General features: G+C 58.8%; 3 protein-coding genes across 4 annotated transcripts; 2 read left to right on the plus strand and 1 right to left on the minus strand.

The window, feature by feature from the left end:
• The first annotated feature begins 1,270 nt into the window (after positions 1-1,270).
• Positions 1,271-15,696, plus strand: EPHA2 (EPH receptor A2). The gene is made up of 17 exons (XM_054222659.1): positions 1,271-1,340; positions 5,267-5,334; positions 5,940-6,603; positions 7,240-7,395; positions 7,484-7,816; positions 7,926-8,050; positions 8,275-8,434; positions 8,526-8,625; positions 8,741-8,796; positions 8,902-9,027; positions 9,115-9,297; positions 9,815-9,876; positions 10,003-10,212; positions 10,308-10,457; positions 10,587-10,780; positions 13,949-14,104; positions 15,418-15,696. Exons 1-17 carry the CDS (start codon positions 1,271-1,273, stop codon positions 15,521-15,523), a joined length of 2,919 nt encoding a protein of 972 aa, XP_054078634.1. The 3' UTR covers positions 15,524-15,696.
• Positions 3,600-4,010, plus strand: LOC128918441 (uncharacterized). The gene has a single exon (XM_054222660.1). The coding sequence runs from the start codon at positions 3,671-3,673 to the stop codon at positions 4,001-4,003; it is 333 nt and encodes a 110-aa protein (XP_054078635.1). The 5' UTR covers positions 3,600-3,670; the 3' UTR covers positions 4,004-4,010.
• A 4,008-nt stretch (positions 15,697-19,704) lies between the features above and the next one.
• On the minus strand, positions 19,705-24,988 carry LOC128918489 (chloride channel protein ClC-Kb-like). Of its 2 annotated transcripts, none has more exons than XM_054222731.1 (19): positions 24,641-24,988; positions 24,416-24,544; positions 24,170-24,214; positions 23,931-24,070; positions 23,742-23,819; positions 23,534-23,612; positions 23,331-23,456; positions 23,127-23,211; positions 22,928-23,029; positions 22,170-22,254; positions 21,911-22,087; positions 21,732-21,801; positions 21,074-21,184; positions 20,771-20,984; positions 20,551-20,684; positions 20,383-20,474; positions 20,216-20,299; positions 19,990-20,076; positions 19,705-19,863 (listed from the first exon to the last, which is right to left on the minus strand). In XM_054222731.1, the coding sequence occupies exons 1-19, from the start codon at positions 24,738-24,740 to the stop codon at positions 19,825-19,827; spliced, it is 1,977 nt and encodes a 658-aa protein (XP_054078706.1). In that variant the 5' UTR covers positions 24,741-24,988; the 3' UTR covers positions 19,705-19,824. The 2 variants fall into 2 exon arrangements, with proteins under 2 accessions (XP_054078706.1, XP_054078705.1); XM_054222730.1 differs by having other exon boundaries at positions 24,170-24,298; positions 24,641-24,985.
• Between the last annotated feature and the right edge of the window lie 164 nt (positions 24,989-25,152).

Genomic DNA, 25,152 nt, shown 5'->3' on the forward strand with positions numbered 1-25,152 from the left:
GGGGGGGTGGGGGTGCTGCCAGATTTGGGGTGCTGGGGCCCGATCCAGCCCCCCCCCCCCCCCCCCGCCCCCTATAACAGGGCCCGGACTCTCCTCCCCGTCGCGGCGGAAAACCGGCATTATTTTTAGGCCGGAAAAAGCCGATTTCTGGTTCCGGCCTTTTTCCGGCTCAGCGGGAAAAGGGGGGCCGGACAGCGCCCCCCGAAATCAGTGACACCCCCCCCCCCCCCCCCCCCTCCCCGAGTTCCCCCCCCCCCCCGTCCGGTACCGAGCTGGTGGGCGGGGGGAGGAGCCTGGAGTAGCCGCCTGGCCACGCCCCCTCCCGCCATTGGCTGCCGCCCCCCTCCCTTCCCACGCCGCTTTATGAATGAAAGGGGAGGGGGCGGACGGGGGGCGCGTTAACCCCTTCGGGGCCGGAGCGGGGAGGCGGGGGGGGGGGGGGGAACGACACACAGGGTGCTGCGGGACGCACCCAGCACCGCGGGGCGGATCCGGATCCACGCACACCCCCCCCCCCAAACCCGCGCCACGGGGGGGGCCCGGACACCCCCACCCCCAAAACCCCCATTTTAGTTTTTATTTTTATTTACACCCCCCCCCATTTTAGCGTTCCCCCCGCTATTTTAGCTCCCCTCCCCATTTTCCCTGCCCCACCCCCCCCGCATTTTAGCTTTTATTTTCCCCCCATTTTTAACTTTTTGCCCCACCTTTTAACTGTTTCGCCCCCCCTTTTGACTTTTTCCACCCCCTTTTTAACTCTCCCCCCTCATTTTAGCTTCCCCCCTCCCCAAAACGCGCCCCGGCAGCCGGAGATTCACCGCCGCACCCATGAATGTCTCTTTTTTTTGGGGGGGGCCGGGGGGGGGGGGACACACGACACACCCCCCCATCACCCTTTATTTTGGGGGTGCTCCCAGCCCCCCCTAACCTGTCGGAGAACCCCAAACCGCCCAAAATTCCTCCCCAAAGCGCCCAAACTTCCCCTAAAAACCCACCCCACCGCTTCGGGGGGGTGCACACACACCCCCCCACCCCCCACCCCCCAAAACCTGCCCATCCTCAGGATCGGGCCCTCCCAGTGCCGTACTGGTGGGGTACTGGGAGCGGCTCCTGGCCCTTTAAGAGCGGGCGTGGCCGGGTGACATCACTCGGGGCATGAATGAACAGGAGCGGGGTGCTCAGCCCCACACGCCCCACAGCGCTGGGCGCCGCCGGTTGTGGGGTGCACCCCGACACCCCCCACCCCCCCCGACACCGACACCCCCCCGCCATGGCGGGCGCCCCCCTGGCCTTCACCCTCCTCTTCCTCACCGCCGTCCCCCCCCTGGCAGCCGAGGAAGGTGAGCGCCACGCTTTTTTTTTTTTTTTTGGGGGGGGGGGGTGCACCCCAAAACCCACTTATTGGGGTGCTGGGGGGGGGTGCTGGGTTTTTGGGGGAAGTTTGGGGGGTTTGGGGGGGAACTTTGGGCGGTTCAGGGGACTCTGAAAGGTTAGGGGGGGCTGGGAGCACCCCCAAAATAAAGGGTGATGGGGGGGGGTGTTCCCCCCACCCCAAAAAATAGGGGCACCCATGGGTGCGGCGGTGAATCGCCGGCTGCCGGGGAGCGTTTTGAGGGGGGGGAAGCTAAAATGAAGGGGGGGAAGAGTTAAAAAGGGGGTGGAAAAAGTTAAAAGCGGGGGCAAAAAGTTAAAAAGGGGGAGAGGAAAAGAAGCTAAAATGCGGGGGGGGGAGGAAGCGAAAAGAGGGGGAGATAAAATGGGGGGCAAAAGGTAAAATAGGGGGGAAAAAAACTAAAATGGGGGAAAAAAAACCCCAAGAGTTTTGGGCAACTTTTCCCCGTGCAAAGTGTCCGGTTCGTGCGCCGGGGCCGGATCCTGCCTCTGCCCCCCCCCACCCTCCCCCAAAAAAGGGGGATTTGGGGGGAAAAAAAAAAAAAAAAAACACTCAAAAAGGGGGAAAATCACCCTAAAATGGAGCGTTTCCCATGGGCGGCAATGGGCCGGGCGGGATCCGGGCCGGAGAACTGGAAAACAATGTCAGGAAAATCCCAAAAAGTGCTGGGAAAAAACAAGCGGCGGCTCGGCCTCCACCTCCCGAGCCTTCCCCCGCCGCTGGGTTTGGGCTCAGTTTGGAGGGTTTTGAGTAAAAAAAAAAAAAAAAATGGGGGAAAAGTCACTTTTTCAAAATATATATATTTAATTAAAAAAAAAAAAAAAAGTTGAGCTTTCTAAAAAGTCCCGTCCCAAGGGTTTAATCCCTGGTTTTTCGAGGGAAAGACGGAAGGATCCGGCCCCGAGCGCAAATAAATGGGAGGCTGGGGGGTGGTTTGGGATGGGAAATCCCCCCCTAAAACATAAAAATGGGGTGAAAACCCCTCAAATGGGGGTTTTGGGGAGTGTTGGGAGGGGGGTGACCCTGTGGCGGGGACCCCAAACCACCCCGAGACGGCTGTGGGATCTGGGGCGCGTTCCCAAAGCGCCGATTCCCAGGAGGGATCCTTGGAGATGTTGGAATTTTGGGGTTAAAAAAGTGCAAAAAGGGAGAAAGTGTTGGGGGAGCAGCAGGAATTGGGGGGGTTTTAGGGGGGCGTTTTGCTTCCCATGGGTTGGAAAGGGTGAAATCCTTTGGGAAGGGGAGGTTGGGAGGTGCTGGGTGTCCCGGCTGGATTCTGCACCGCCCGGCCGAGGTCCGGGGTGTCCCCGAGGGTGGGGAGGGGATGGGGACGGGATGGGAATGGGATTGAGACTGGGATTGGAATGGGAATGGGGACAGGAGGGGGTGGGATTCATTTTGGGATTGGGATTCAGGTTAAAGTTGGGATGGGGACAGGAGGGGATGGGATTGGGATGGGAACAGAATGGGGACAGGATTGGGATGGATGGGGAAAAGGACAGGACTGGGATGGGACTGGGATTGAGATGAGGACGGGGACAGGATGGGGATGGGAGGGGACGGGATTGGGATGGGGATGGGAACAGTAATGGGGACAGGACTGGGATGGGGATGGAAGGGGATGGGATTGGGATGTGAGCAGGAACAGAATGGGGATAGGTTTGGGATGGGGATGGGGTGGGATTGGGATTGAGATGAGGACGGGGATGGGATGAGGATATGACGGGGATGGGGTTGGGGACAGGGACAGGATTGGGATGGGGATGGAACGGGAAGGGATAGGATTGGGACGGGATCGAGCTGAGGATGGGGTTGGGACAAGGATAGGATGGAGATGGGGTTAGGGAGAGGATGGGATTGGGATGGGAAGGGATAAAATTGTGATGGGATTGAGTTGAGGATGGGGACGGGATTGGGATGGGGTGGGGACAGGACAGGGATGGGGATGAAAACGCAGTTGGGGGACAGGGACAAGGCTGCAGGCGGGGATGGGACGGGGATGCAGATGTGGGGTGCGATGGTGGTGGTGATGGTGGTGGTGATGGTGGTGGTGATGGTGGTGGTGATGATGGTGATGGCAACGGCAGTGCCGACGCAGCTGGGGACAGTGACAGGAGGGGTGCAGGTGGTGGGGGGGCTGGTGGTGCGGAGGGCGATGGGGCTGCGGATGCAGAGGAGGATGGTGGTGGGGCTGCAGGTGGGGTGAAGGGCGTGATGGAGATGGCAGACCAGATGAGGAGTGGGAAGGGGATGGTGTTGTAGGGGCTGCAGCTGTTGATGGCGGTGGAGGTGGTGATGATGGCCGTGGTGGTAGTGATGGCCATGGTGATGATGGTGATGGCCGTGGTGGTGGTGATAGCCGTGGTGATGATGGTGATGGCCACGGTGGTGGTGATGGCCACGGTGATGATGGTGGTGGAGACGTTGCTGGTGATGGAGACGTTGATGGAGGTGGTGATGGCCGTTGATGGAGGTGGTGATGGCCGTGGTGACGATGGCGGTGGAGATGTTCATGGTGGTGGTGATGGCGATAGCCGCGGCAGAGGGGGTGCAGATGCAGATGGTGATGGCCCCGGGCATGGGTGCGCCCTTGGGTGCTGCGCCCCTTGACTCAACAGCCACAGCCCCGGGTTTCTCCCCTGACTCAGCCCCACCACAGCCCGGGGTGCGGGGGTTGGGGAGGGGGGGTGTCACCGGGGGGGTGGGGGAACGGGACACCCTGCAGGGAAGCCACCAACTCGGCTCATGCGCCAGCCTCCCGCTGGCTTTCCGCTCTCCGGAGGCATGCGGGGGGATTTCCAGCCGCAGGAACGCCGGGATATCCGCCCCGGCATCCTTCCTGACCCTGGGCATGGGGAGGGGGGGGCACGACACAGAGTCATGCATGCCCTCCCCCAACCAGGCCCTTGGGGTTCCCCCCCCCGAGACTTTACCCTCTTGGGGCATGTCACGAGCTCGGCCGTTCTCAGCAGAGGGGGTTGAGGTGGTGGTGGTGGGGCGGGGGGACATCCGTCCCTGAAACTCCCCCACCCCCTTGGGACCCGTCCCGCCGGCGTGAACCCAGGCGTCCGGGCGCATTCCTGGGGGGTGATTCACCGACGGGGGGGGGGCCACCCGTCAGCGCTTCCCTCCCGGCCCTCGGCGGCCTCCTCTTCCTCTCCCGGGCGCTGGATCCGGCCACCGCCCTCGCCGGGGCGGCCGGCGTGCCACGGCAGGTCTGCCCGGCCTTGCCATGGGGCACAGCTCTGCCTCCGTTTCCCTTCTTTTTTTCTGGGGGGTGGGGGGTCCCTAGGGGGTCTTCTCGTGGGGGTCCCAGGTGAATCTATGGGTCCCGGGGGCATCCGTGGGTCCCAGGTGTTGTTTGCAGGTTCTGGGGACATCCGTGGGTCATGGGGACATCCGTGGAGTCCGGGTGCATCTGTGGATCCTAGGGGTATCCTTGCGACCTGGGGACTCTGGGGGTGCTGAAGATATCTATGGGTCCAGGGGGACATCCGTGGGTCCCAGGGATACACACATAGGTCCTGGGAATATCTGTGGGTCCCAGGGACATCCACGGGTCCCACAGGCATCCGTGGATCCTGGGGGACATCCATGGGTCCCAGAGATATCCATGGGTCCTGGGGAACATCCATGGGTCCTAGGGACATCCATGGATCCTAGGGGACATCTGTGAGTCCCAGAGACATCCATGGATCCTGGGTGCATCCATGGGTCCTGGGGGACGTCCATGGGTCCCAGGAACATCCACAGGTCCAAGAAGCGTCTGGGTGTATTGCTGGCATCTGCGTGTCCTGGGGCCATCCGTGGGTCCTGGTGGCATCTCCCAGGCTTTGCGCCCACCCTGCTAATGCCCCTCTCCTCTCCCCACAGTGGTCCTGCTGGACTTCGCCAAGGCACAGGGGGAGTTGGGCTGGCTCGCCCAGCCCTACGGCAAAGGGGTGAGCAGCCGGGGACCCAGGCGTCCGGCCCCATAGACCACCACTGCCCCAAGAGCCCACACCAGGGATGGGGACATCCATGGGGACCTCCATGGGGATGGGGATAGCGATAGTGACCTCCATGGGGATGGGGACGAGGGCATCCATGGGGAGGGGGAGCAGCATGGGGATGGGGATTGGAACACCCATGGTGACCTCCATGGGGATGGGGACATCCATGAGGATGGGGTTGGGAATATCCCTGGGCATGGGAACCTCCATGGGGACGGGCATGAGGACCTCCATGAGGATGGGAACATCCATGCGGTTGGGGACCTTCACTGGGGTGAGAACCTCCATGGGGATGGAGATGGGGCCATCCACGGGGTTGGGGACCTTCACTGGGATGGGGACCTCCGTGGGGATGGAGATGGGGACCTCCATTGGGATGGGACCTCCGTTGGGTTGAGGACCACCATGGGGACAGGGACACCCATGGGGATGGACACAGGACCATCCATGGGGATGAGGCCAAGTGCATCCACGGGGACCAGGGGCACCACCCACCCTGCCTCAGTTTCCCCCTCCCCCCAAGTAGACCTTCATTTCTCTCCGGGGGGGGACAGTGGGACCTGCTGCAGTACGTGCTGAACGACTCCTTGATCTACATCTACTCGGTCTGCAAAGTGCTGGAGGGCGAGCAGGAGAACTGGCTCCGCACCAACTGGATCTACCGCGGGGTGGCCCAACGCGTCTTCATCGAACTCCAATTCACCGTCCGCGACTGCAACAGCTTCCCCACCGCCGGCGGCGGCTCCTGCAAGGAGACCTTCAACCTCTACTACGCCGAATCCGACGTGGATTACGGCACCAACTTCCAGAAGCGCCAATTCAAGAAGATCGACACCATCGCTCCGGATGAAATCACCGTCCAGGACGATTTTGCTTCCCGCAACGTGAAACTCAACGTGGAGGTGCGATCGGTGGGACCTCTCCGTCGCAAAGGGTTCTATTTGGCCTTCCAGGATTTGGGAGCTTGCGTGGCTTTGCTTTCCGTACGGATTTATTACAAGAGGTGCCCGGCTGTTTTACGGGGTATGGCTCGTTTTCCCGAAACGGTGGCCGGCGTCGACTCGCAGACCTTGGCCGAGGTGCGGGGGACCTGCGTGGAGGAGGCGGTGGCCGACCAAGCGCCGGCGCTGCATTGCAACGCCGACGGCGAGTGGTTGGTGCCCATCGGGGAGTGCCTGTGCCGGGCTGGCTACGAGAAAGTGGGAGACAGTTGCCAAGGTAGTGCTTGGTGGGGGGGGGGGGAGAGGGGGGTAAATTGGGATTTGGGGGCGGGGAGGGGGGGGGTAAGGAGACGTGGGGGGGGGGATTGGAGGAGCCTTGAGGACGCCCCAGCTCAGCGCGTGCCAGGGGATAGAAGAGGGGGAGGCGGGAAAATGAGGTGTTGGCCCCAAAATTCCCCATTCTGGTTCCTCGACCGCGAGCGTCACTAGCGCAGCGAGCGCGGCAGGGCTCAGAGGGATGGGCTGGGGGGGGGATGGTGTCCCAATAATACTAGAAGCTGCAAAATAAGGTGAAATACCCTAAAATCCCCACTCTGGGTCAGGGGAAGGAAGCAGCAGCCCCAGCCCTGCCTTCCTGGATCCTCACCCTCGAGCGTCACTAGCGCAGCGAGTGTGACAGGGCTCAGAAGGCTGCGGGGTTGGAGGGGGGGGGGTGGGGGGGAGGTCCCAATAATACCAGAAGCTGCAAAATAAGGTGAAATACCCCAAAATCCCCACTCTGGGTGCTTGGGGGTGGGGGGAGAGGGGGAGCCCCAAACCCAGCTGGGTGAGGATGCCGTGGGTGGGGAGGGGGGATTTGGGGGGGTCTCACTGATGTCATTGTGTGTTTGTGTCCCCGTCCCCCCGCCTCCAGCTTGTCCCCCCGGCTCCTTCAAGGCCACCGTGTCCCCCAGCGGCTGCCAGCCCTGCCCGCCCCACACCCTGCCCTCCCCTGCCGCCGCCGCCGCCTGCCCCTGCCAGGATGGCTTCTTCCGCGCCCCCGACGACCCCCCCGACGACCCCTGCACCCGTAAGTGACACTTGAAGGGGGGGAAACTGAGGCACGGCACGGCCATCCCCCCCTGACACCCCCTCTCTGCTCTCTGTGCTCTCCCCAGGTCCTCCCTCGCCCCCCCAAGGCGTCACGGCCGTGGGGCTGGGGGCCTCGGTACAGCTACGTTGGTCCCCCCCCTCCGACCCGGGTGGCCGTGGGGATGTCACCTACAGCGTCACCTGCGAGCAGTGCTGGCCGGAGAGCGGGGAGTGCCGTCCCTGCGACGGGGGGGTCCGCTATTCGCAGCCCCCCCGGGGGTTGACGGGGACGGGGGTCACCGTCACCGACCTGGAGCCGCACGTCAACTACACCTTCACCGTCGAAGCCAGGAACGGGGTGTCACCCTACAGCCACCACCGCAGCGTGGCCACCGCCACCATCAGCGTCAACCAGACGGGTAAGGGGCCACCAGCATCTCCCACAGCTTCCCTCCACCATGGGGACACCTCCGTGATGGCCCTGTCCCCCATGGCGACACCCCCCTGACATCCTTGTCCCCATGGCAGAGCCACCCCGGGTGACATCTGTGAGCCTGGATGGACGGACAGCCACCACCTTGGTCCTCTCCTGGACGGTGCCACCACGGCAGCAGAGTCGGGTCTGGAAGTACGAGGTCACCTACAGCAAGAAGGTCCGTCCCGTGTCATGGCTTCATCCCCCCACCCCCAAATCCATCCCCCCATCCGTGTCACCCCCCATCCGTGTCGCTTCCATCCGTGTCGCTTCCATCCGTGTCGCTTCCATCCGTGTCCTCATCCATGTCACCTCCATCCGTGTCATCTCCATCCGTGTCGCTTCCATCCGTGTCGCTTCCATCCGTGTCACCTCCATCCTTTCCCCCACCCCTGTCCCCAGGTGGACGAGAACAGCTACTCGGTCCTGCGCTGCGAGGGCACCTCCGTCACCATCCCCAAGTTGTCCCCTGCCACCGCCTACGTCGTGCGGGTCCAGGCGCTCACCCCGGACGGTCACGGCGCCTACAGTCCCCAGCATGAATTTGAGACCCTGCCCGAGGGTGAGGACCAAGGAGGGGGGCAGAATTTTGGGATGGGGAGGTCCGGGGGGTGCATGGTCACCCCAAAACACCCCCCGAATTGTCCGTGCAGGCGCTGAGGCCATGGCATCCGCCGCTGTCATCAGCGGCTCCGTCGCTGGTGTCGTCTTCGTCGTCCTCCTCTTGGCCGCTCTCCTCTATGTTCTCCGGCGGTAAGGACATAAAAAAAAAAAAAAAGAAAGCCCAAAACCCCAAAATACCATTTTTCCACCCTACCAAAGATGGGCAAGGGGTGATTTTTAGGGGCAAAATGCTGCTTTTCCGCAGGAGGAGGAGGTCACGGCCACGCCAGTCCGTTGAGGACGTCTACTTCTCCAAGTCAGGTGAGGAACGGGATGTCAACGGATGATCAACCTCATCCACAGATGAGGTCAACGGGGATGGGTAGGGGGTTGACATGGGTGCTGACCTCTCCCGGCACCCCACAGACCAGCTGAAGCCCCTCAAGACCTACGTTGACCCTCACACCTACGAAGACCCCAACCAGGCCATGCTGAAGTTCACCACCGAGATCCCTCCATCCTCCATCACCCGCCAGAAGGTCATCGGTGCCGGTAGGTCATCAGGTGGCTTTGTCTCCCCGAAGACACCCCAAAATTGGACCAGGGTGGGGGTCAAACATCCCCCCTTTCTCCGAGCAGGTGAATTTGGGGAGGTCTACAAGGGCACCCTGAAGCGTGGGAAGAAGGAGGTGCCGGTGGCCATCAAGACCTTGAAGGTGGGCTACACGGAGAAGCAACGGGTGGACTTCTTGAGCGAAGCCACCATCATGGGCCAGTTCTGCCACCACAACATCATCCGCCTGGAAGGGGTCGTTTCCAAGTGTGAGTGTCCGTCCCCCCCCAAGAAAACCTCCAATTTCCCTGCAAAACACCCCAAAAAAAGGCTATGCAAAAATAGGGCGTTCTGAGCAACGATGGGTGGGGTTTTGTGGGGGGGTTAGGTTGGGAGGGAGGTTTTGGGGGTGTTGGGGTTTTTTTTTTTGGGGGGGGGATGGGATTTTGGAGGGGTGTTGAGGGTGGGTTGGGGTTTGGGCTTTTTTTGGGGGGGAGGTGGGTTCTTTTAGGGGGGGGTTGGTTTTTTTGTTTTGGGCGGTTGGTTTTGGGGGGGTTGGGTTTTTTTGGGGGGTTGTTTGTGGTTTTTTTTACTTGGTTTTATTTTGAGGGTTAGGGGTGGATTTGGCGGGGGGAGGTTGGGGTTTTGGGGGGGGGGGTTGGGGTTTTTTTTTTTGTCGTTGTTCGGGGCGGGTTGGGGCTTTTTTGTTTGGGCTTTTTTGGGGGGGTTTTGGGGGGAGTTTGGGGGAGTTTTACCCATTTTGGGTCTCTCTTTTGCTTCGTACAGACAAGCCCTTCATGATCATCACGGAATACATGGAGAATGGAGCGCTGGATAAATTCCTGCGGGTAGGTGAAGCGTGATGGCAACCTCCTCCCCCGGGGCAAGGATTACCAGGTGGTGGAACCGCCACAACCCACCACGAGAAGCGAGACGAGAGATGGATTCGAGGCCGGATTCTCCCCTTTTCCCAGGAAAAAGAAGGGGAATTTGGCGTCATCCAGCTGGTGGGGATGTTGAGGGGCATCGCCGCCGGCATGAAGTACTTGGCCAACATGAATTACGTCCACCGGGATCTGGCCGCCCGCAACATCTTGGTGAACAGCAACCTGGTGTGCAAGGTGTCCGATTTTGGGCTCTCAAGGGTGTTGGAAGATGACCCTGAAGCCACCTACACCACCAGCGTAAGTGCCACCAAGGTGGGATGGTTGGCCACGGTGGGGTTTTGCTTTCTTGGGGGCGGGGGGGGGTGCAGGGTTGACCCACAATGTTGCGGCAGGGCGGGAAGATCCCCATCCGTTGGACGGCACCCGAAGCCATCTCCTACCGCAAGTTCACCTCCGCCAGCGACGTCTGGAGCTACGGCATCGTCATGTGGGAGGTGATGTCCTACGGCGAGCGACCGTACTGGGAGCTCTCAAACCACGAGGTCAGCATCCACCTTCCTCCCCCTCACCAATTTTTGGGGGCAGGGCGGGGCGGGGGGGGGGGCGTCCTTGCAAACAGACGGCTTTTAGGAGAGAAGCACCACTCAACCTTCTCCTCCTCCTCCTTGTAGGTGATGAAGGCCATCAACGAGGGCTTCCGCCTCCCGGCCCCCTTGGATTGTCCCTCCGCCATCTACCAGCTGATGATGCAGTGCTGGCAGCAGGAGCGCGGCCGGCGCCCCAAATTCGCCGACATCGTCAGCATCCTCGACAAGCTCATCCGCGCCCCCGAGTCCCTCAAGGCGCTGGCGGACTTTGACCCCCGGTGAGCTCCGGGGGAGAGACGGGACGGGGCGAGGACCGGGGAGGGGGTGGGAGGATTGGAGGTGGGGGGGGACGCAATCTGCGGTGTCGCGCTCTTCCACACCCTCGTGTGCCATCGCGGGGTTGGGTGGGGTTGGGGGGGGTTATTTTTTTGGCATCGTTTTTTCGCGGTTCTGCGTTCTTGCACTCCTTTCTCATGTCGCTTTTTGCGTCCCTACATTCTTGCACTCTTTTTCCTGCACTTTGCCTTTTTTTTTGGCCTTTTTTTGCGCCTTCGCATTCTTGCCTGGCGTTTTGCGTCTCTGCGCTCGTGCCACGCTCTCTCGCGTCTTGGGGGGTTTTTTTGGCGCTCGTTTTTTTGCATCTCGGCATTTTGGGCATCGCTTTTTTTTTTTTTTTTTGCATCTCAGCATTCCTGCGCTTTTTTTGCGCCTTGGCGTTTTCGCATCGGTTTGAGGGTTTTGGCGCTCGTGCATCGCTCCTCGCCATCGCCGCGTTCTCGCGCTTCTTTATGGCATCCCTGTGTCTTTACGCTCGTTGCTGCATCCCGGCATTCTCGCGTTGCTTTTTGGCATCTCAACGTTCTTACGCTTTTTTGCCCCTTTGCATTTTTTGGCATCGTTTTTTTCGCAATTCTGCATTCTTGCACTCCTTTTTCGCGCCTTCTCGCGTCGCTTTTCGCGTCTCTACATTCTTGTACTCTTTTTCTTGCAGTTTGTTGGGTGTTTGTTTTTTTTTCCGGCCTTTTTTGCGCCTTCGCGTTCTTGCCTGGCGTTTTGCGTCTCTCTTGCCACGCTCCCTCGCGTCTTGGCGTTGCTTTTTGCGCTCGTTTTTTTGCGTCTTGGCATTTTTGCGTTTCTTTATTGCCTCGCCCCATTCTTGCACATTTTTTTTTGCAGGGTTTTTTTTTGCAGGGTTTTTTTTTGCAAATTTTTTTTTTTTGCAATTTTTTTTTTTGTTTTGCGTTCTCACACTCCTTGCACCTGGGCGTTCTCGCGTCACTTTTTCCATCTCTGCGTTTTTTGCGTTGCTTTTTTGCATCCGCGTTCCCGCACGCTCTTTCGCATCCCTGCATTCTCGCGCTTCTTTATTGCGTCGCGGCGTTTTTACGCTCGTTTCGGCATCCCTGTGTTCCTGCGTTGCTTTTTTTTTGCACCTCGGCATTCTTGCGTGTTTTCGCACCTTCGCATTTTTTGGCATCTTTTTTTTTTTTTTTTTTACAGTTTTGCGTTCTCGCACTCCTTCTTGCACCTGGGCGTTCCCGCTTCGCTTTTTCCACCTCTGCGTCTTTGCATTGCTTTTTTGCATCTCCGCATTCTTGCGTTTCCTTACTGCATCGCCCCGTTCTCGCACTTTTTTGCACCTTCGCATGTTCTGCATGGGGTTGGCAGTTTTGCATTCTCCCGTCGCTTCTCGCATCTCCACATTCTGGCGCTTCTTTATTGCACCTTTGCATTTTTACTTGCTTTTCGCGCCTTAGCATTCTGGCACTTTTTTCCACCTTTGCATTCCCTTTTTGCACCTTTGCATTATTTTATTTTGCAATTTTTTTTTTTTTTTTTTTTTATTTTTTGTGGTTTTGCATTCCCGCACTCCTCCTTGCACCGGGGCGTTCTCGCGTCGCTTTTTCCACCTCTGCATTTTTTGCGTTGCTTTTTTTGCATCTCGGCGTCCCGGCGTTTCCCTATCGCGTCTCCCCGTTCTCGCGTTGCGTCTCGCATCGGCGCATTTTTGCACTATTTTTTGCATCTTGGCTTTTTTTTTTTTGGTTTTTTGGGGTTTTTTTGCACTTTTTTTGCGCGGGTTCGGCAGTTTTGCGTTCTCACGTCGCCTCTCGCATCCCCGCATTCTTGCGCTTCTTTATGGCACTTTTTTGCATCCCCACGTTGCTCTTCGCATCTGGCCTTCTTTCACTTGATTTTCCTGTTTTATATATTCTTCGCTTCTTTTCTACCTCTTTGCGTTTTTGCATTAGTTTTTTGCATTCCTGGGTTCTCTCCTGCTTCTTTACATCTGCGCATTTCCACCTTTTCTTTTCCTTTTCGCATTTCCGCCGTCACTTCTCCCTTTTCGGCATTCTTGCCTTATTATTATTTTTTTTTGCATTTCCACTTTCTGCATTACTCTCTGCGTCTTCGCGTTTCTGCATTCTTTTTTACACTTTTTTTACTTCCGCGTCGCCTCTCCCCGCGTCGGGCTTTTGCCGTTATTTCCTGCGTCTTTGCACTGAGGTGTCTTTTCGTGCGTCTCCGCCTCTTTACACTTTTCTGGCTTTTTTTGCATTTGTGCATTTTTTTTTTCCTCTCTTTTCACATTATTTTTTGCATCCTTCCACTTCTGCGTTATTTTCTGCGTCTTCCCATTTCCGCGTGATTTTTTCACCCTTCCATTTCCGCACCATTTTTGCGTCCTTCCATTTTTGCCTTACTTTTAGCACCTTTCAACGTTTTGCGTTTTTTTTTTTTTTGCACTTTTCCATTTCTGCATTATTTTTTGCGTCATTTTTCGAATCCTTCTATTTTGGCATTATCTTTTGCATCCTTCCATTTCTGCGTTATTTTTTTGCAGCTTTTCATTTCCCCATCATTTTTTGCACCCTTCCATTTCCGCATCATTTCTCGCGTCTTTCCATTTTTCGCGTGATTTTTTGCGCCCTTCCATTTTTCGCAGGATTTTTTGCGCCTTTCCATTCCTGCATTCTTTTTTTTGCACCCTTCCATTTTCGCGTCACGTTCTGCATCTTTGCATTTCCGCATTATTTTTGGCGTCGCTTTTTGAATCCTTCTATTGTTGCATCTTTCTACTTTTCGCACCATTTTTTGCATCCTTCCGTTCTTGCATTACTTTTCGCATCTTCGAGTTTCTGCATCTTTTTTTTGCATCTGCCCATTTCTGCGTCATTTTTTTTGCATCCTTCCATTTTCACATCATTTTTTGCACCATTTCTTGCGTCTTTCCATTTTTGCGTGGTTTTCGTGCCCTTCCCTTTCTGCACCATTTCTTGCGTCTTTCCATTTTCGCACTACTTTGGCGTCCTTCCCTTTTCGTGTTGTTTTTTCACACCCTTCCGTTTTTGCGTTTCTTTTTGCATCTTTCCATTTTGACATCATTTTTGGCACCGTTCCCCTCCCTGTTTCTCACGCCCCCCCTTGCCGTCCCCCCCGCCCAGGGTCTCCATCCGCCTGCCCAGCACCAGCGGCTCGGAGGGTGTCCCCTTCCGCTCCGTCCCCGAGTGGCTGGAGTCCATCAGGATGCCCCAGTACACGGAGCACTTCATGGCCTCAGGCTACAGCACCATCGAGAAGGTCCTGCAGATGACCAGCGAGTGAGTCCGCATCCCTGTGGTGTCCCCTTGCTGTCCCCATACTCAACCCATGCTGTCCCCTTGGTGTCCCCATACTGTCCCCATGGTTTTCCCATACTCTCCCCGTGCTGTCTCCTTGGTGTCCCCATACTCTCCCCATGCTGTCCCTATGGCGTGTCCCCTTGGTGTCCCCTTGGTATTCCCATACCATCCCCATGCTGTCCCTATGGTGTGTCCCCATACTCTCCCCACGGTGTCCCTTTGGTGTCCCCATACTGTCTCCTTGTATTCCCATACTGTCCCCTTGGTGTCCCTGTGCTGTCTCCTTGGTGTCCCTATGGTGTGTCCCCTTGGTATTCCCATACCATCCCCATGCTGTCCCCTTGGTGTCCCTATGGTGTGTCCCCATACTCTCCCTATGGTGTCCCCATGGTGTCCCCATGGTGTCCCCATACTGTCTCCTTGTATTCCCATACCGTCCCCATGGTGTCCCCATACCATCCCCATACTGTCCCCATGGTGTCCCCATACTTCCCCTTGGTGTCTCCATACTGTCCCCTTGGTGCTCCCCTACTGTCCCCTCCCAGCTCCCATGGGGACAGGGACGTGCTGGGAAAGGAAACCACTTCCGTGGCGTTGGCGTCGTTGCCCCAAGGGATGGGATAAAATTAGACATTCCCTGGCCAGGATCCGGCCGGAGAGGTCGGGACGAGCTGTGTCTGTCTGTCTGTCCCCCGGGAATGGCCGGGGGCAGGGGGGGGGCAGTGATGGGTCCCCAGAAACAGGGGGGTTGGGGCCAGATCCCTCCCGGGAGATGCTTGGCTGGATTCAGCCCCATCTCCAGGGGGTGTTTGGGGCTGGATCTGGCCCCATGGGATGCTCCGGGTTGGATCCATCCCAGGAAGTGCTTGGGGCTGGATTTGGCCCCACAGGATGCTCCGGGCTTGATACATCTCTGGGGAGTTTGGGGGGCTGGATTTGTGCCCAAGGGATGCTCAGGGCCGGATCCATCCCTGGGGGAGGAGTTGTTTGGAGCTGGATGTGGCCCCATGGGATGCTCAGGGATGGATCCGTCCCGGGGCGGGGGGGGGGGGGGAGGTGGAGACAGATATTTGGGGCTGATTCTGGCCCCACAAGATGCTCAGGGCTGGATCCATCCCAGGGCAGGATTTGGGGCTGGATCCGTCCCCACGGGATGCTCAGGGAGGGATCCCCATGGGATGCTCCCCCCCCAAACCCCCTCTCCCACCTGGCCCCTTTTCGGGCTCTTTCTACCCCAATAACCCTGATTTTTATTGGGTTTTTTTGGGTTATTTTTTTCTCCTTATTTCCAGAGATATCAAGAAAATCGGGGTGCGTTTGCCGGGGCACCAGAAGCGCATCGCCTACAGCCTGCTGGGGCTGCAGGAGCAGGTCGGCGCCGGGGGGGTCCCCATTTAAAACCACCCCCCCCACCTTCGTCCGCCCCAAAAGACTTGAAATCAACCAAATGAAGACGCCCTCCCCCCTCCTCCTCCCCGAGGGGTTTATTTATTATTTCTATTATTATTATGGGGTTTTTTTATAGTATTATTATTAATATTATCCCCGGGGTTGGGGATGAAAGAGGTGCCACCCCCATCCTCCTCCTCCTCCTCCTCCTCCTCCTCCCCCCCCGCCCCCCCCCCAAAAAAAAAAATAATGAAAATTAAATTTCAAGCTCATTTTGGGCTGGGGGGGGGTGTTTGGGGGAGTTTTTCTCTTCCCCCCCCCCCCCCCCCCCCCCCCCCCATTTCAAAAAAGAAAAGGGCTCAGCCCCAAAACTGTCTCGTTTTTGCCTTTTTTTTTTTTTTTCCCCTCCCTATTTATTCCTCTCCCGCCGGGTTTTGGGTGGAATTTTTTCCCCTTTAACGCTGATCTGCCAGTGTTAACCTTTCCCTTTTATTTTTTAACCTAATTTATTCTATTTTTGTATATTTATTGCGAGGAAGTGAAGGTCGCGTCAGATTCGGGAGAGAAAAAAGGGGAAAAATTAAAAAAAAAAAAAAACCCGGTTGCCTTTTTTTTTTATTATTACTATTCCCTTTTTTTTTTCTTTTTGTGGATTTTCAGGGGTTTGGGGGATTTTTTGTGGGGTTTTGATTCAAATAAAAATACATTTTTTGGTGTTTTTTTTTTCTATAATATCCTCGTTTCCCAGTGGCTTGCAGGAATTGGGGGGCGAAGAGGGATGGGGGGGGGGGTTTTGTCCCTGGTTTTAAGGGGGTTTGAGGGTGTTTTAAGGGGTTTTAAAGAGTTTTTAAGGGTGTTTTAGGATTTTTAAGGGGTTCTAAAAGGTTTTGAGGGGTTCTAAGGTGTTTTTAAGGGGGATTTTAATGGAGTTTTAGCATTTTTAAGGGGGTTTCAGGGGTTTTAAAGGGGTCTGAGGAGGTCTAAAGGATTTTAAAGGGGGTTTGGGGGGCTTTAAAGACTGTTTATAAAGGGTTTTAATGGGGTTTTAAGGCATTTTAAAGCATTTTTAAGGGGGTAAAAATTTTTTAAGGAGGTTTAAAGTGATTTTTAACGGCTTTTAAGGGGGGGTTAAGGGGTTTTAAGGAGGGGGGTAAGGGATTTTAAGGGCTTTTAAAAGGGGGTTTCAAGGCTTTTTAAGGGTTTATCAGTTTTTAAGTGGGGGGGGTGTGTTAAAGGGCTTTTAAGGGGTTGCACAAGCTCGAGGAGCATTTCCCGTCCGGGGCCTCTTTTCCTCAGCGAAACCCAGGAGGAATTTGGCTTTTTCATCACCCACCGTTCCCCCAAAGCCAAAGCCAAGCCGCAGCGGGGACGGCTGCCTGGTGCCTGCAAATAACCGGGTGGAAAAAAGCCGGAAAAGGGAATTTTATTTTTTTTCCCCCCCACGAAAACCATAAAAAAGGGGGGTGTGGTTTGGCGGGGGGGGGGAGGAGGGATGCCAGCATCCTACTGCCAAACCTGCTGTTTGGGTGGGTTTTGCCCTGTTTCAGGGCTTCGGGCCCCCTAGGTGCCCCATGCGTGCCACGAGTTTGCCGGTCTCAGCCCTGATGCCGCCCTTGGTCCCGGCTCAAAGTCCGGCAGCGCCCAGGGAGGAGCCGGGGGGGAAAAAACGTCAGATTTGGGTGCGTGGCAGCGCCTTATCTCTGTTTGCCTATGGCGGGGCCGGATAAGGGTGCTGGGGAAACTGAGGCACGGAGTGAGCGGGGCCTTTGGGGTGTGCCCCCCTCCCCTCCCCCTGCCACCTCTGTCACCCCGGTTTTTGGCAAAACTCCCATCCTAATCCCCCTGGGAGCAGACATGGGGTGACAGACAGGGATGGGGGCATCACCCATGGGTGCTGTGGTCCCATCACCCTGTGAGCACCCTCACCCCCACCAAGCACCCTCCATGGGTGCTCTGATCCCCCTCCCCATGGTTCCCTCACCCCACTGAGCACCCACCATGAGTACTACGGGTGCTGTCGTCCCCATGCCCCACTGAGAAACTGAGCACCCTCCGTGGGTGCTGTGGTCCCATCACACTTCAAGCACCCTCATCCCATTGAGCACCTTCCATGGGTGCTGTGGTCCCCCTCCTCATGGTCCCCTCACCCCTCTGAGCACCCACCATGTGTATTATGGGTGCTGTGGTCCCCATTCTCCATTGAGCAACTGCGAACCTTCCATGGGTGCTCTGGTTCCCCTCCCCATGGTCCCATCACCCCACTGAGCACCCTCCATGGGTGATATGGGTGCTGTGGACCCCATGCTCTATGAGCATCACTCTCAAGTGATGCGGGTGTTGTGGTCCCATCACCCTATGACCACTCTCACCCCGTAGAGCACCCTCCATGGGTGCTCTGGTTCCCCTCCTCATGGTCCCCTCACCCCTCTGAGCACCCACCATGAGTATAACGGGTGCTGTGGTCCCCACGCCCCATTGAGCATCACTCTCAAATGACACAAATGCTGTGGTCCCATCACCCCATGAGCACCCTCACCCCACCGAGCACCCTCCACGGGCGCTCTGGTCCCTCTCCTCATGGTCCCCTCACCCCACCGAGCACCCACCATGAGTACTACGGGTGCTGTGGTCCCCATTCTCCACTGAGCAATGGAGCACCTTCCACGGGTGCTGCGGTCCCATCACCCTTCGAGCACCCTCATCCCATTGAGCACCTTCCATGGGTGCTCTGGTCCCCCTCCTCATGGTCCCCTCACCCCTCTGAGCACCCTCCATGGGTGATATGGGTGCTGTGGACCCCATGCCCTATGAGCATCACTCTCAAGTGATGTGGGTGTTGTGGTCCCATCACCCTATGACCACTCTCACCCCGTAGAGCACCCTCCATGGGTGCTCTGGTTCCCCTCCTCATGGTCCCCTCACCCCTCTGAGCACCCACCATGAGTATTACGGGTGCTGTGGTCCCCACGCCCCATTGAGCATCACTCTCAAATGACACAAATGCTGTGGTCCCATCACCCCATGAGCACCCTCACCCCACCGAGCACCCTCCACGGGCGCTCTGGTCCCTCTCCTCATGGTCCCCTCACCCCACCGAGCACCCACCATGAGTACTACGGGTGCTGTGGTCCCCATTCTCCACTGAGCAACGGAGCACCTTCCACGGGTGCTGCGGTCCCATCACCCTTCGAGCACCCTCATCCCATTGAGCACCTTCCATGGGTGCTCTGGTCCCCCTCCTCATGGTCCCCTCACCCCTCTGAGCACCCTCCATGGGTGATATGGGTGCTGTGGACCCCATGCCCTATGAGCATCACTCTCAAGTGATGCGGGTGTTGTGGTCCCATCACCCTATGACCACTCTCACCCCGTAGAGCACCCTCCATGGGTGCTCTGGTTCCCCTCCTCATGGTCCCCTCACCCCTCTGAGCACCCACCATGAGTATTACGGGTGCTGTGGTCCCCACGCCCCATTGAGCATCACTCTCAAATGACACAAATGCTGTGGTCCCATCACCCCATGAGCACCCTCACCCCACCGAGCACCCTCCATGGGGCACATGGGTGCTACAGCCCAGCCCTGCTCCCAGCAGCCTCACCCCCACCCCAGCACCCATCCCGGCGCCTCTCCCATCGCCCGCCCCAGTTTTGGGGTGTCTCCCTGGCGCTGACCCCGCTTCACCTCTCCTCCGGCTGGGCCCGGGCATGCCCGCCTCGCCCAACCTGCTCTGCTGAGCATAATTACCCCGGCGGGCTTAATTACGTCTTCGTTAGCACCTGCCACACCCTCCGCTCTCCCCCAAAAACACTGCACCCCAGTTTGGGGGTGGCACCAAAGACCTGGTGGGGGGGGGAGGTTCAGCACCCCATTTTCCCCAGAATCTTGGGGTTACAAAGCACCCACCGCCCTTATTAGTTGCGCTAATTAAGGATAAATATGTGCTGATAAGGATAGGAGGGGTCACGGGGGGGGGTGTCGCAGAGACTGGGGCACTTCGGTGCGTGTCCCAGGGCTGGGTGCAGTTTTGGGGTGATTTGGGTGGTTTTGAGAGCTGTTGTGGGGTACGGGGGGGGGTGGGGTGTGACACCCCCCCCAAAAATTAACCCCATGGGTCTGGAAGAGGAGGAGGAGGAGGAGGAGGAAGAGTGAATCATCAATCATCGATGGATTTAATGCAGGAGCACACTCTGCCAGAGAACTGCCACCCCCAGCCCAGATGCCTGGGTTCCCCCGGGGGGGGACACCCCCCCCCAGCTCTTTCCATGGGTGACGTCCCCGGGGAGGGGTCCCTTGGGGTCCCCAAAAGTCGTTACTTGGGGTTGGCGAGCTCCTCGATCGCTCTCCGCAGCTGCAAGGGGACAGAGGAGGTGGGTTGGGGTCCCGTCCCCTCCTTGTCACCCTCCCCGCCTTGTTGCCCCCTTGTCCCCTCCTTTTCCCCCACCTTGCCCCCCCTCTCCCCCCCCCCGGCCCTCACCTCCACCCGGCTGACGGCTCCCACCAGCTCCCCGAAGCGGGTGACGAAGATGCGCTGCAGCTTCAGCAGCTCGAAGAGGTGATGGGCCTTGGGGAGGTGACAACAGGGACACGTGGAGACAAAGCCACCCCTGCCCCATGTCCCCTCGCGGTGACACAGAATCGGGGAGGAAGGGGGGGTTGGTGGCTCCCAGCCCCATCAGGATGTGTGTGTCCCCCCCACAAACCTGGTGCAGGGAGGTCCATGGCGAGAGCTGGAGCATGATGGGCTCAATGGCGCAGCTGTCCCCAAGCGTCCCCACGGTGGCCAGCTTGGGGAAGATGCCATGTTAATTTCTGGGTGGAAAAACAGCTTTTTTGGGTGCAGTGGGGTGCGCAACCCCCCCCCATTTACCTTCTCCCCAGGGGGTGCCTGGGGATGCTTGTGGCTCTGGAGGAAGGTGACCAGCTGGGCCCTGCTGATGGTGCCCACCAGCGTGGGTGACCCTGGGGGACGGGGACAAGCCTGGTGATGTTCCCCTCTGGTTGTGGTGACCCCCCCTCCCCATATCCCACATCCCACCTGTGCTCTCCACCATGGGGTATTCAGCATCGGTGGAGGCATCCAAGGCCATCAGCACCTCCTCGAAGCCATCACCCTTGGCCAAGGTCACCACCCGGCGCTCCATGAACTCCTCCACCATCACTTGGTAGGAGCTGGTGATCCATAAAATCCCCAAATTTCCATCATTTTGCAACAAATCACCCCAAAATATGAGGTTTTCAGGCAGGGGGGGGCTTACGCCATGTGCCGGCTGCGGATGGGGGGCAGGTAGGGCAGCTTCTTGACGATGATGGTGCCGTCGTAGAAGGATGGTTGATGCTTCTGGGTGATGGCGTTGGCCACCAGCACGGCCAGGACGACGGGGAGGACGTGGCCCAGGTGACCAGTGACCTCGCACACCAGTAAAGCCGTGGAGATGGCATGGGTCACCGAGCCCGAAAAGGCAGCCGCGCCTGCCGTGGAGAACCAGGAGGGGGGATGTCAGTGCATGGGTGGTGGGTGTCCCCCACCCACGGGTGTCCCTCCCTCCCCACCGACTCACCGGCCAGGGCGTAGCCCCCAGGGATGATAGGGCGCAGGTCCCCCTCCGACCAGAGGCCCCGGGGGAAGAGCAGGGCCACCGTCTCCCCCACTAAGCGCCCAATGGCGGCTCCTAAAATGACAGGGGGGAAAAGGTGGGGAGACACCAGCAGTAACGCCCCCCCCCCCTCCAAATGGTGCAGCTGGAGGTGACCACCATCCTGCAGCCTGCCCTGGGATGGATGCAACCCCCCTGACCCACAGGGCTTGATACAACCCCCGTACCCCCCCCCAGACTGGATGTACCCCCACCCCAGACTGGATATAAACCCTGTACTCTGCCCCCAGACTGGATGTACACCCCCCAAGGACGGGATACAACCCCTGTACCACACCCCCCCCCCCAGACTGGATGTACACCCTCTGGGACTGGATACAACCCCTGTACCCCCACCCTAGACTGGAATTACCCCCCCCCGGGACTGGATGTAACCCCTGTACCCCTCCAGACTGGATGCAACCTTCCCCAGGGCTCAATCCCCTCTCCCCCAGTGCTGGATGCAACCCTTGTCCCCCCCGCCAGGGCTGAATACCCCCACCTCCAAGGGCTGGATGTACCCCCTGTCCCCCCCAGGGCTGGCTGTCCCCCCCAGTCCAAGCCAGCAGATGCCCAGACTCACCGTAGATGAAGATGGGCATGAAGTAGCCAGCGGGCAGGGGCAAGGTGGTGGCCAGGATCAGCATCCAGAACTGGGGGGGGGGGCAGAGCCCAGCCGAGAATTGGGGGGTCATCCCCACGGGGACACCACCTCGGGGGCAGGGGGGGCACATAGGGACTGGAGGCGGGGGGCATGGCTACCTTCATCAGCAGGAAGAAGGCCAAGGTGCCGAAGACTGTGGCGGAGGGGTGGCACCACTCCTGCCAGAGCTCCCGACGGTCCACGCCGGGGGGGTCGGCCATCAAGGAGGCGTTGGGGACCAGCTCGCCCCAAGTGCGGTTGTCGAAGAGGGAGGTGAGATACTCCTTCATGGTGAGCTGGAAGGACAGACGGACATCCTGAGCACCCGCTGGGACGTGTCGGGGTGCCCTGGGGAGCCCCATGTCCCCCCCCACTCACCCTGGAGGCCATCAGCTGCCCCAGCCCGGGCGGGAAGGTGATGGAGGCGAGGAGCAGCACCACCAGCACCGTGTAGACGGGCTTGCTGGAGGGGGGAGAGGTGGGGCTGGGAGGCGTGGGGACAGATGGACGGATGGGGTGGGCGGGCAGGGTGCAAGGGGGGGGCCCATGGATGAAGAGGGTACGTGGGGGGGGACCTATGGACACCCAAGGTGCACAGAGTGGGTGGGCATGGGGTAGGGGGTGGACACAAGGATGCCTGGGGGGGACATAAGGATACACAGGGTGCAGGGGGGTGGACACATGGACACACAGGGTGCATGGGGCGGACACACGGACAACCAAGGTGCATGGGTTGGACACAGAGGGAGCGTGGGGCGGACGTACGGACACTCAGGGTGCACGGAGTGGATGCAGAGACACGCAGGATGCAGGGGGTGGATGCAGGGGGCGGACACGCAGACACCCAGCGTGCATGGGGTGGAGGTGCAGGGCGCATGGGATGGACGCACGGACACACAGGGTCCATAGGGTGGACGCATAGGGTGGACACACAGACACCCAGCGTGCATGGGGTGGAGGTGCAGGGTGCGCAGGGTGCATGGGGGGGGGGCACACATACACGCGCACGGTAGACGTGCAGGCTGCATGGACACGCAGGCTGCATGGCGCGGACGCACGGACACACAGGGCGCATGGGGGAGATGCGCGGACAGGCAGGGTGGAGACAGACAGACAGACAGACAGCCGGTACGGACTCGGTAGCCAGCAGCTTGGCCGTGAGCCGGTTCTCCTTGACGGCCGCCAGCAGCCAGCGCTGGCAGAAGAGGTAGGCGCAGGCCACGAGCCCACAGACGGCCCTGTGGAGGAGAGGGAGGGTACAGGCAGGGTACAGGCAGGGCACAGGCAGGGTACGGGCAGGGCCGCAGGCAGGGGCACGGGCAGGGCCCTCCTTACCCCAAAATCACAAAAAAGAAGGTCTCCAAGAGGTCAAAAGGGAAATCAATCTTGAGGTCGCTCTTAAAAACAGCAGCGATGGTTTCTGGTTGGAGGGGATAGAGAAACGGATGTGTGATTTTGGGAGCGGGCACCCCAGAAATGCTATGCCCGGTGGGGGAAGCAGAAAAGGGGGGGGTCAGCATCCGGCCCACCCTGCCTTGCCTTGCTCGCTATTGAAGACGGCGAGGAGGCGAAACATGAAGGCGCCGCAGGTGGCAGCGAAAAAGCCCCGCCAGTAATCCCGCACGGCGAAGTGGGAGGACATCACCTCGATGCTGAAAAGCACCCCTGGGAAAATGGGAGGCGGGGAAAGGGTTAGGGAGGGCTTTGGGGGTCCCCAGGGTGGGATGGGGGGGGGTCCTCACCGCTGATGGGCGCCCCAAAAACCGTGGCCACCCCGACGGCTTGCGCTGCCACCAGCATCTCGTTCTGCTTGAACTTGTTCTGTGAGGAGGGGGTTTAGCCATAACCTCAATTTTTTTTTGGGGGGGGGGGGAGTAAAATGAAATCCCCCCCTAATCTGCGGGGGGGGCAATGACCCCCCTCTTAATTCTGGGGGGGAAGCACCCCCACCTCGTACTCCCTAATGACCGAGGTCCGCATCTTCCCCAGATATGCCGCGGCCATGGCGGAGAGGTGGACGAAGGGACCCTGGGTGCCGAGGGGGGGGGACACAGCGCTGAGTGTCCCCACCACCGCGGCACCGACCAAAACCAGTGGCAATGCTGGGAACCTGGGGCGGGGTGGAGGGAGATCCCTCACCACTTTGCCGAGGAAAACGGTGCTGCCACACATCAGGGTGCAGGTCAACCCCACCACCTTGGCTCCGAAGTTTTGGATGGCCAGGTAATCCTCCAGCACCACGCCCGTCAGGATGGTCTTCAGCTCCGGGATGCCGGAACCTGGAAGGGGTGGGGTGGTGGATCCAAATTGTAGGGGTCCCCCCACTACTGGGCGGGGAGTTTTGGGGAGCTGGGAATGTTGGGGTGCAGCCAGCTCACCTCCCGAGTGTGGGGTGATGCTCTGGGAGAAGCCGGTGGAGAAGGCTGCCAGCGCCATGGGGTACATGGTCCACGAGAGGTATTTGAGCACCAAGATGTCACCAACCTCTTGGTAAAGCCACCGGTGGGCTGGAGAAGAAGCACTGGGAAGGGAGATGCCCCCCCCCGCCCCCAAAGGACACCCCCCCCATCCTTGGTGAACACCCAAACACCAGGTGAAGGACCCCAGGGGAGCCCCTCGTTTACCCTCGAAGAGCCTGGAGACAAGGAGGTCCATCATGAAGCTGATGGTGGCCATGAGGACCCCCAGGATGAAGAGGAAATACCAATCCTCCCCGACACGGAAAAGCTGCTGCTTCACCCACTCCAGGCACCCTGCGGGGAGGGGGGGGAGCAACGGGGTGATGACCCTCCTAAAAAATACCCCCACACCCCCAAGGTTTCCCCCCCGGCCTTGGGTGGGGGTCTCACCTCGGAGCTTCTTCCGGGCTTTGGGGCAAGGTCTCCAGCTCTTTTCCGACACCAGTACCCTCTCCTCCTCCTGCAGCCCCCTGGGGACGGGGCGCTCCATCCCGGGGATGTTTTGGGGGACAGGACCCCCCCTTTATTCAGCACCCCCTCACCGGTCCTCCTGCCTCAACCTCCGTCGCTGGACTGAGTTTGCAAACGAGCTCATTAAAAACGACCTTGACGAAGCTGACGGACCCGCTCGGGCTGGAGTGAGCCGGGTTCCCCCCCCCCCCCCCCCCTCCACTACCTCCAAGCTTCCAATCCTCAAATACAACCCAGGGCGAGGAGTATTTAATAACTAATTTAATTAATTCTCATTATTAGTCCTTAATAATAGGCAGGAACGCCGGCATCGCATTCCATGGCACTGGGGGGGGGGACGGAGAGGGGAAAAATTTCCACCGTCTCCGGCGCAAGACCTAAATTTAGCCCGTTTTACGAGAGGTCTGGCAGGCGGCCGGGAGCCTTAACGA

This window comes from Rissa tridactyla, chromosome 16, assembly GCF_028500815.1.
Source record: "Rissa tridactyla isolate bRisTri1 chromosome 16, bRisTri1.patW.cur.20221130, whole genome shotgun sequence".
Lineage (NCBI taxonomy): Eukaryota > Metazoa > Chordata > Aves > Charadriiformes > Laridae > Rissa > Rissa tridactyla.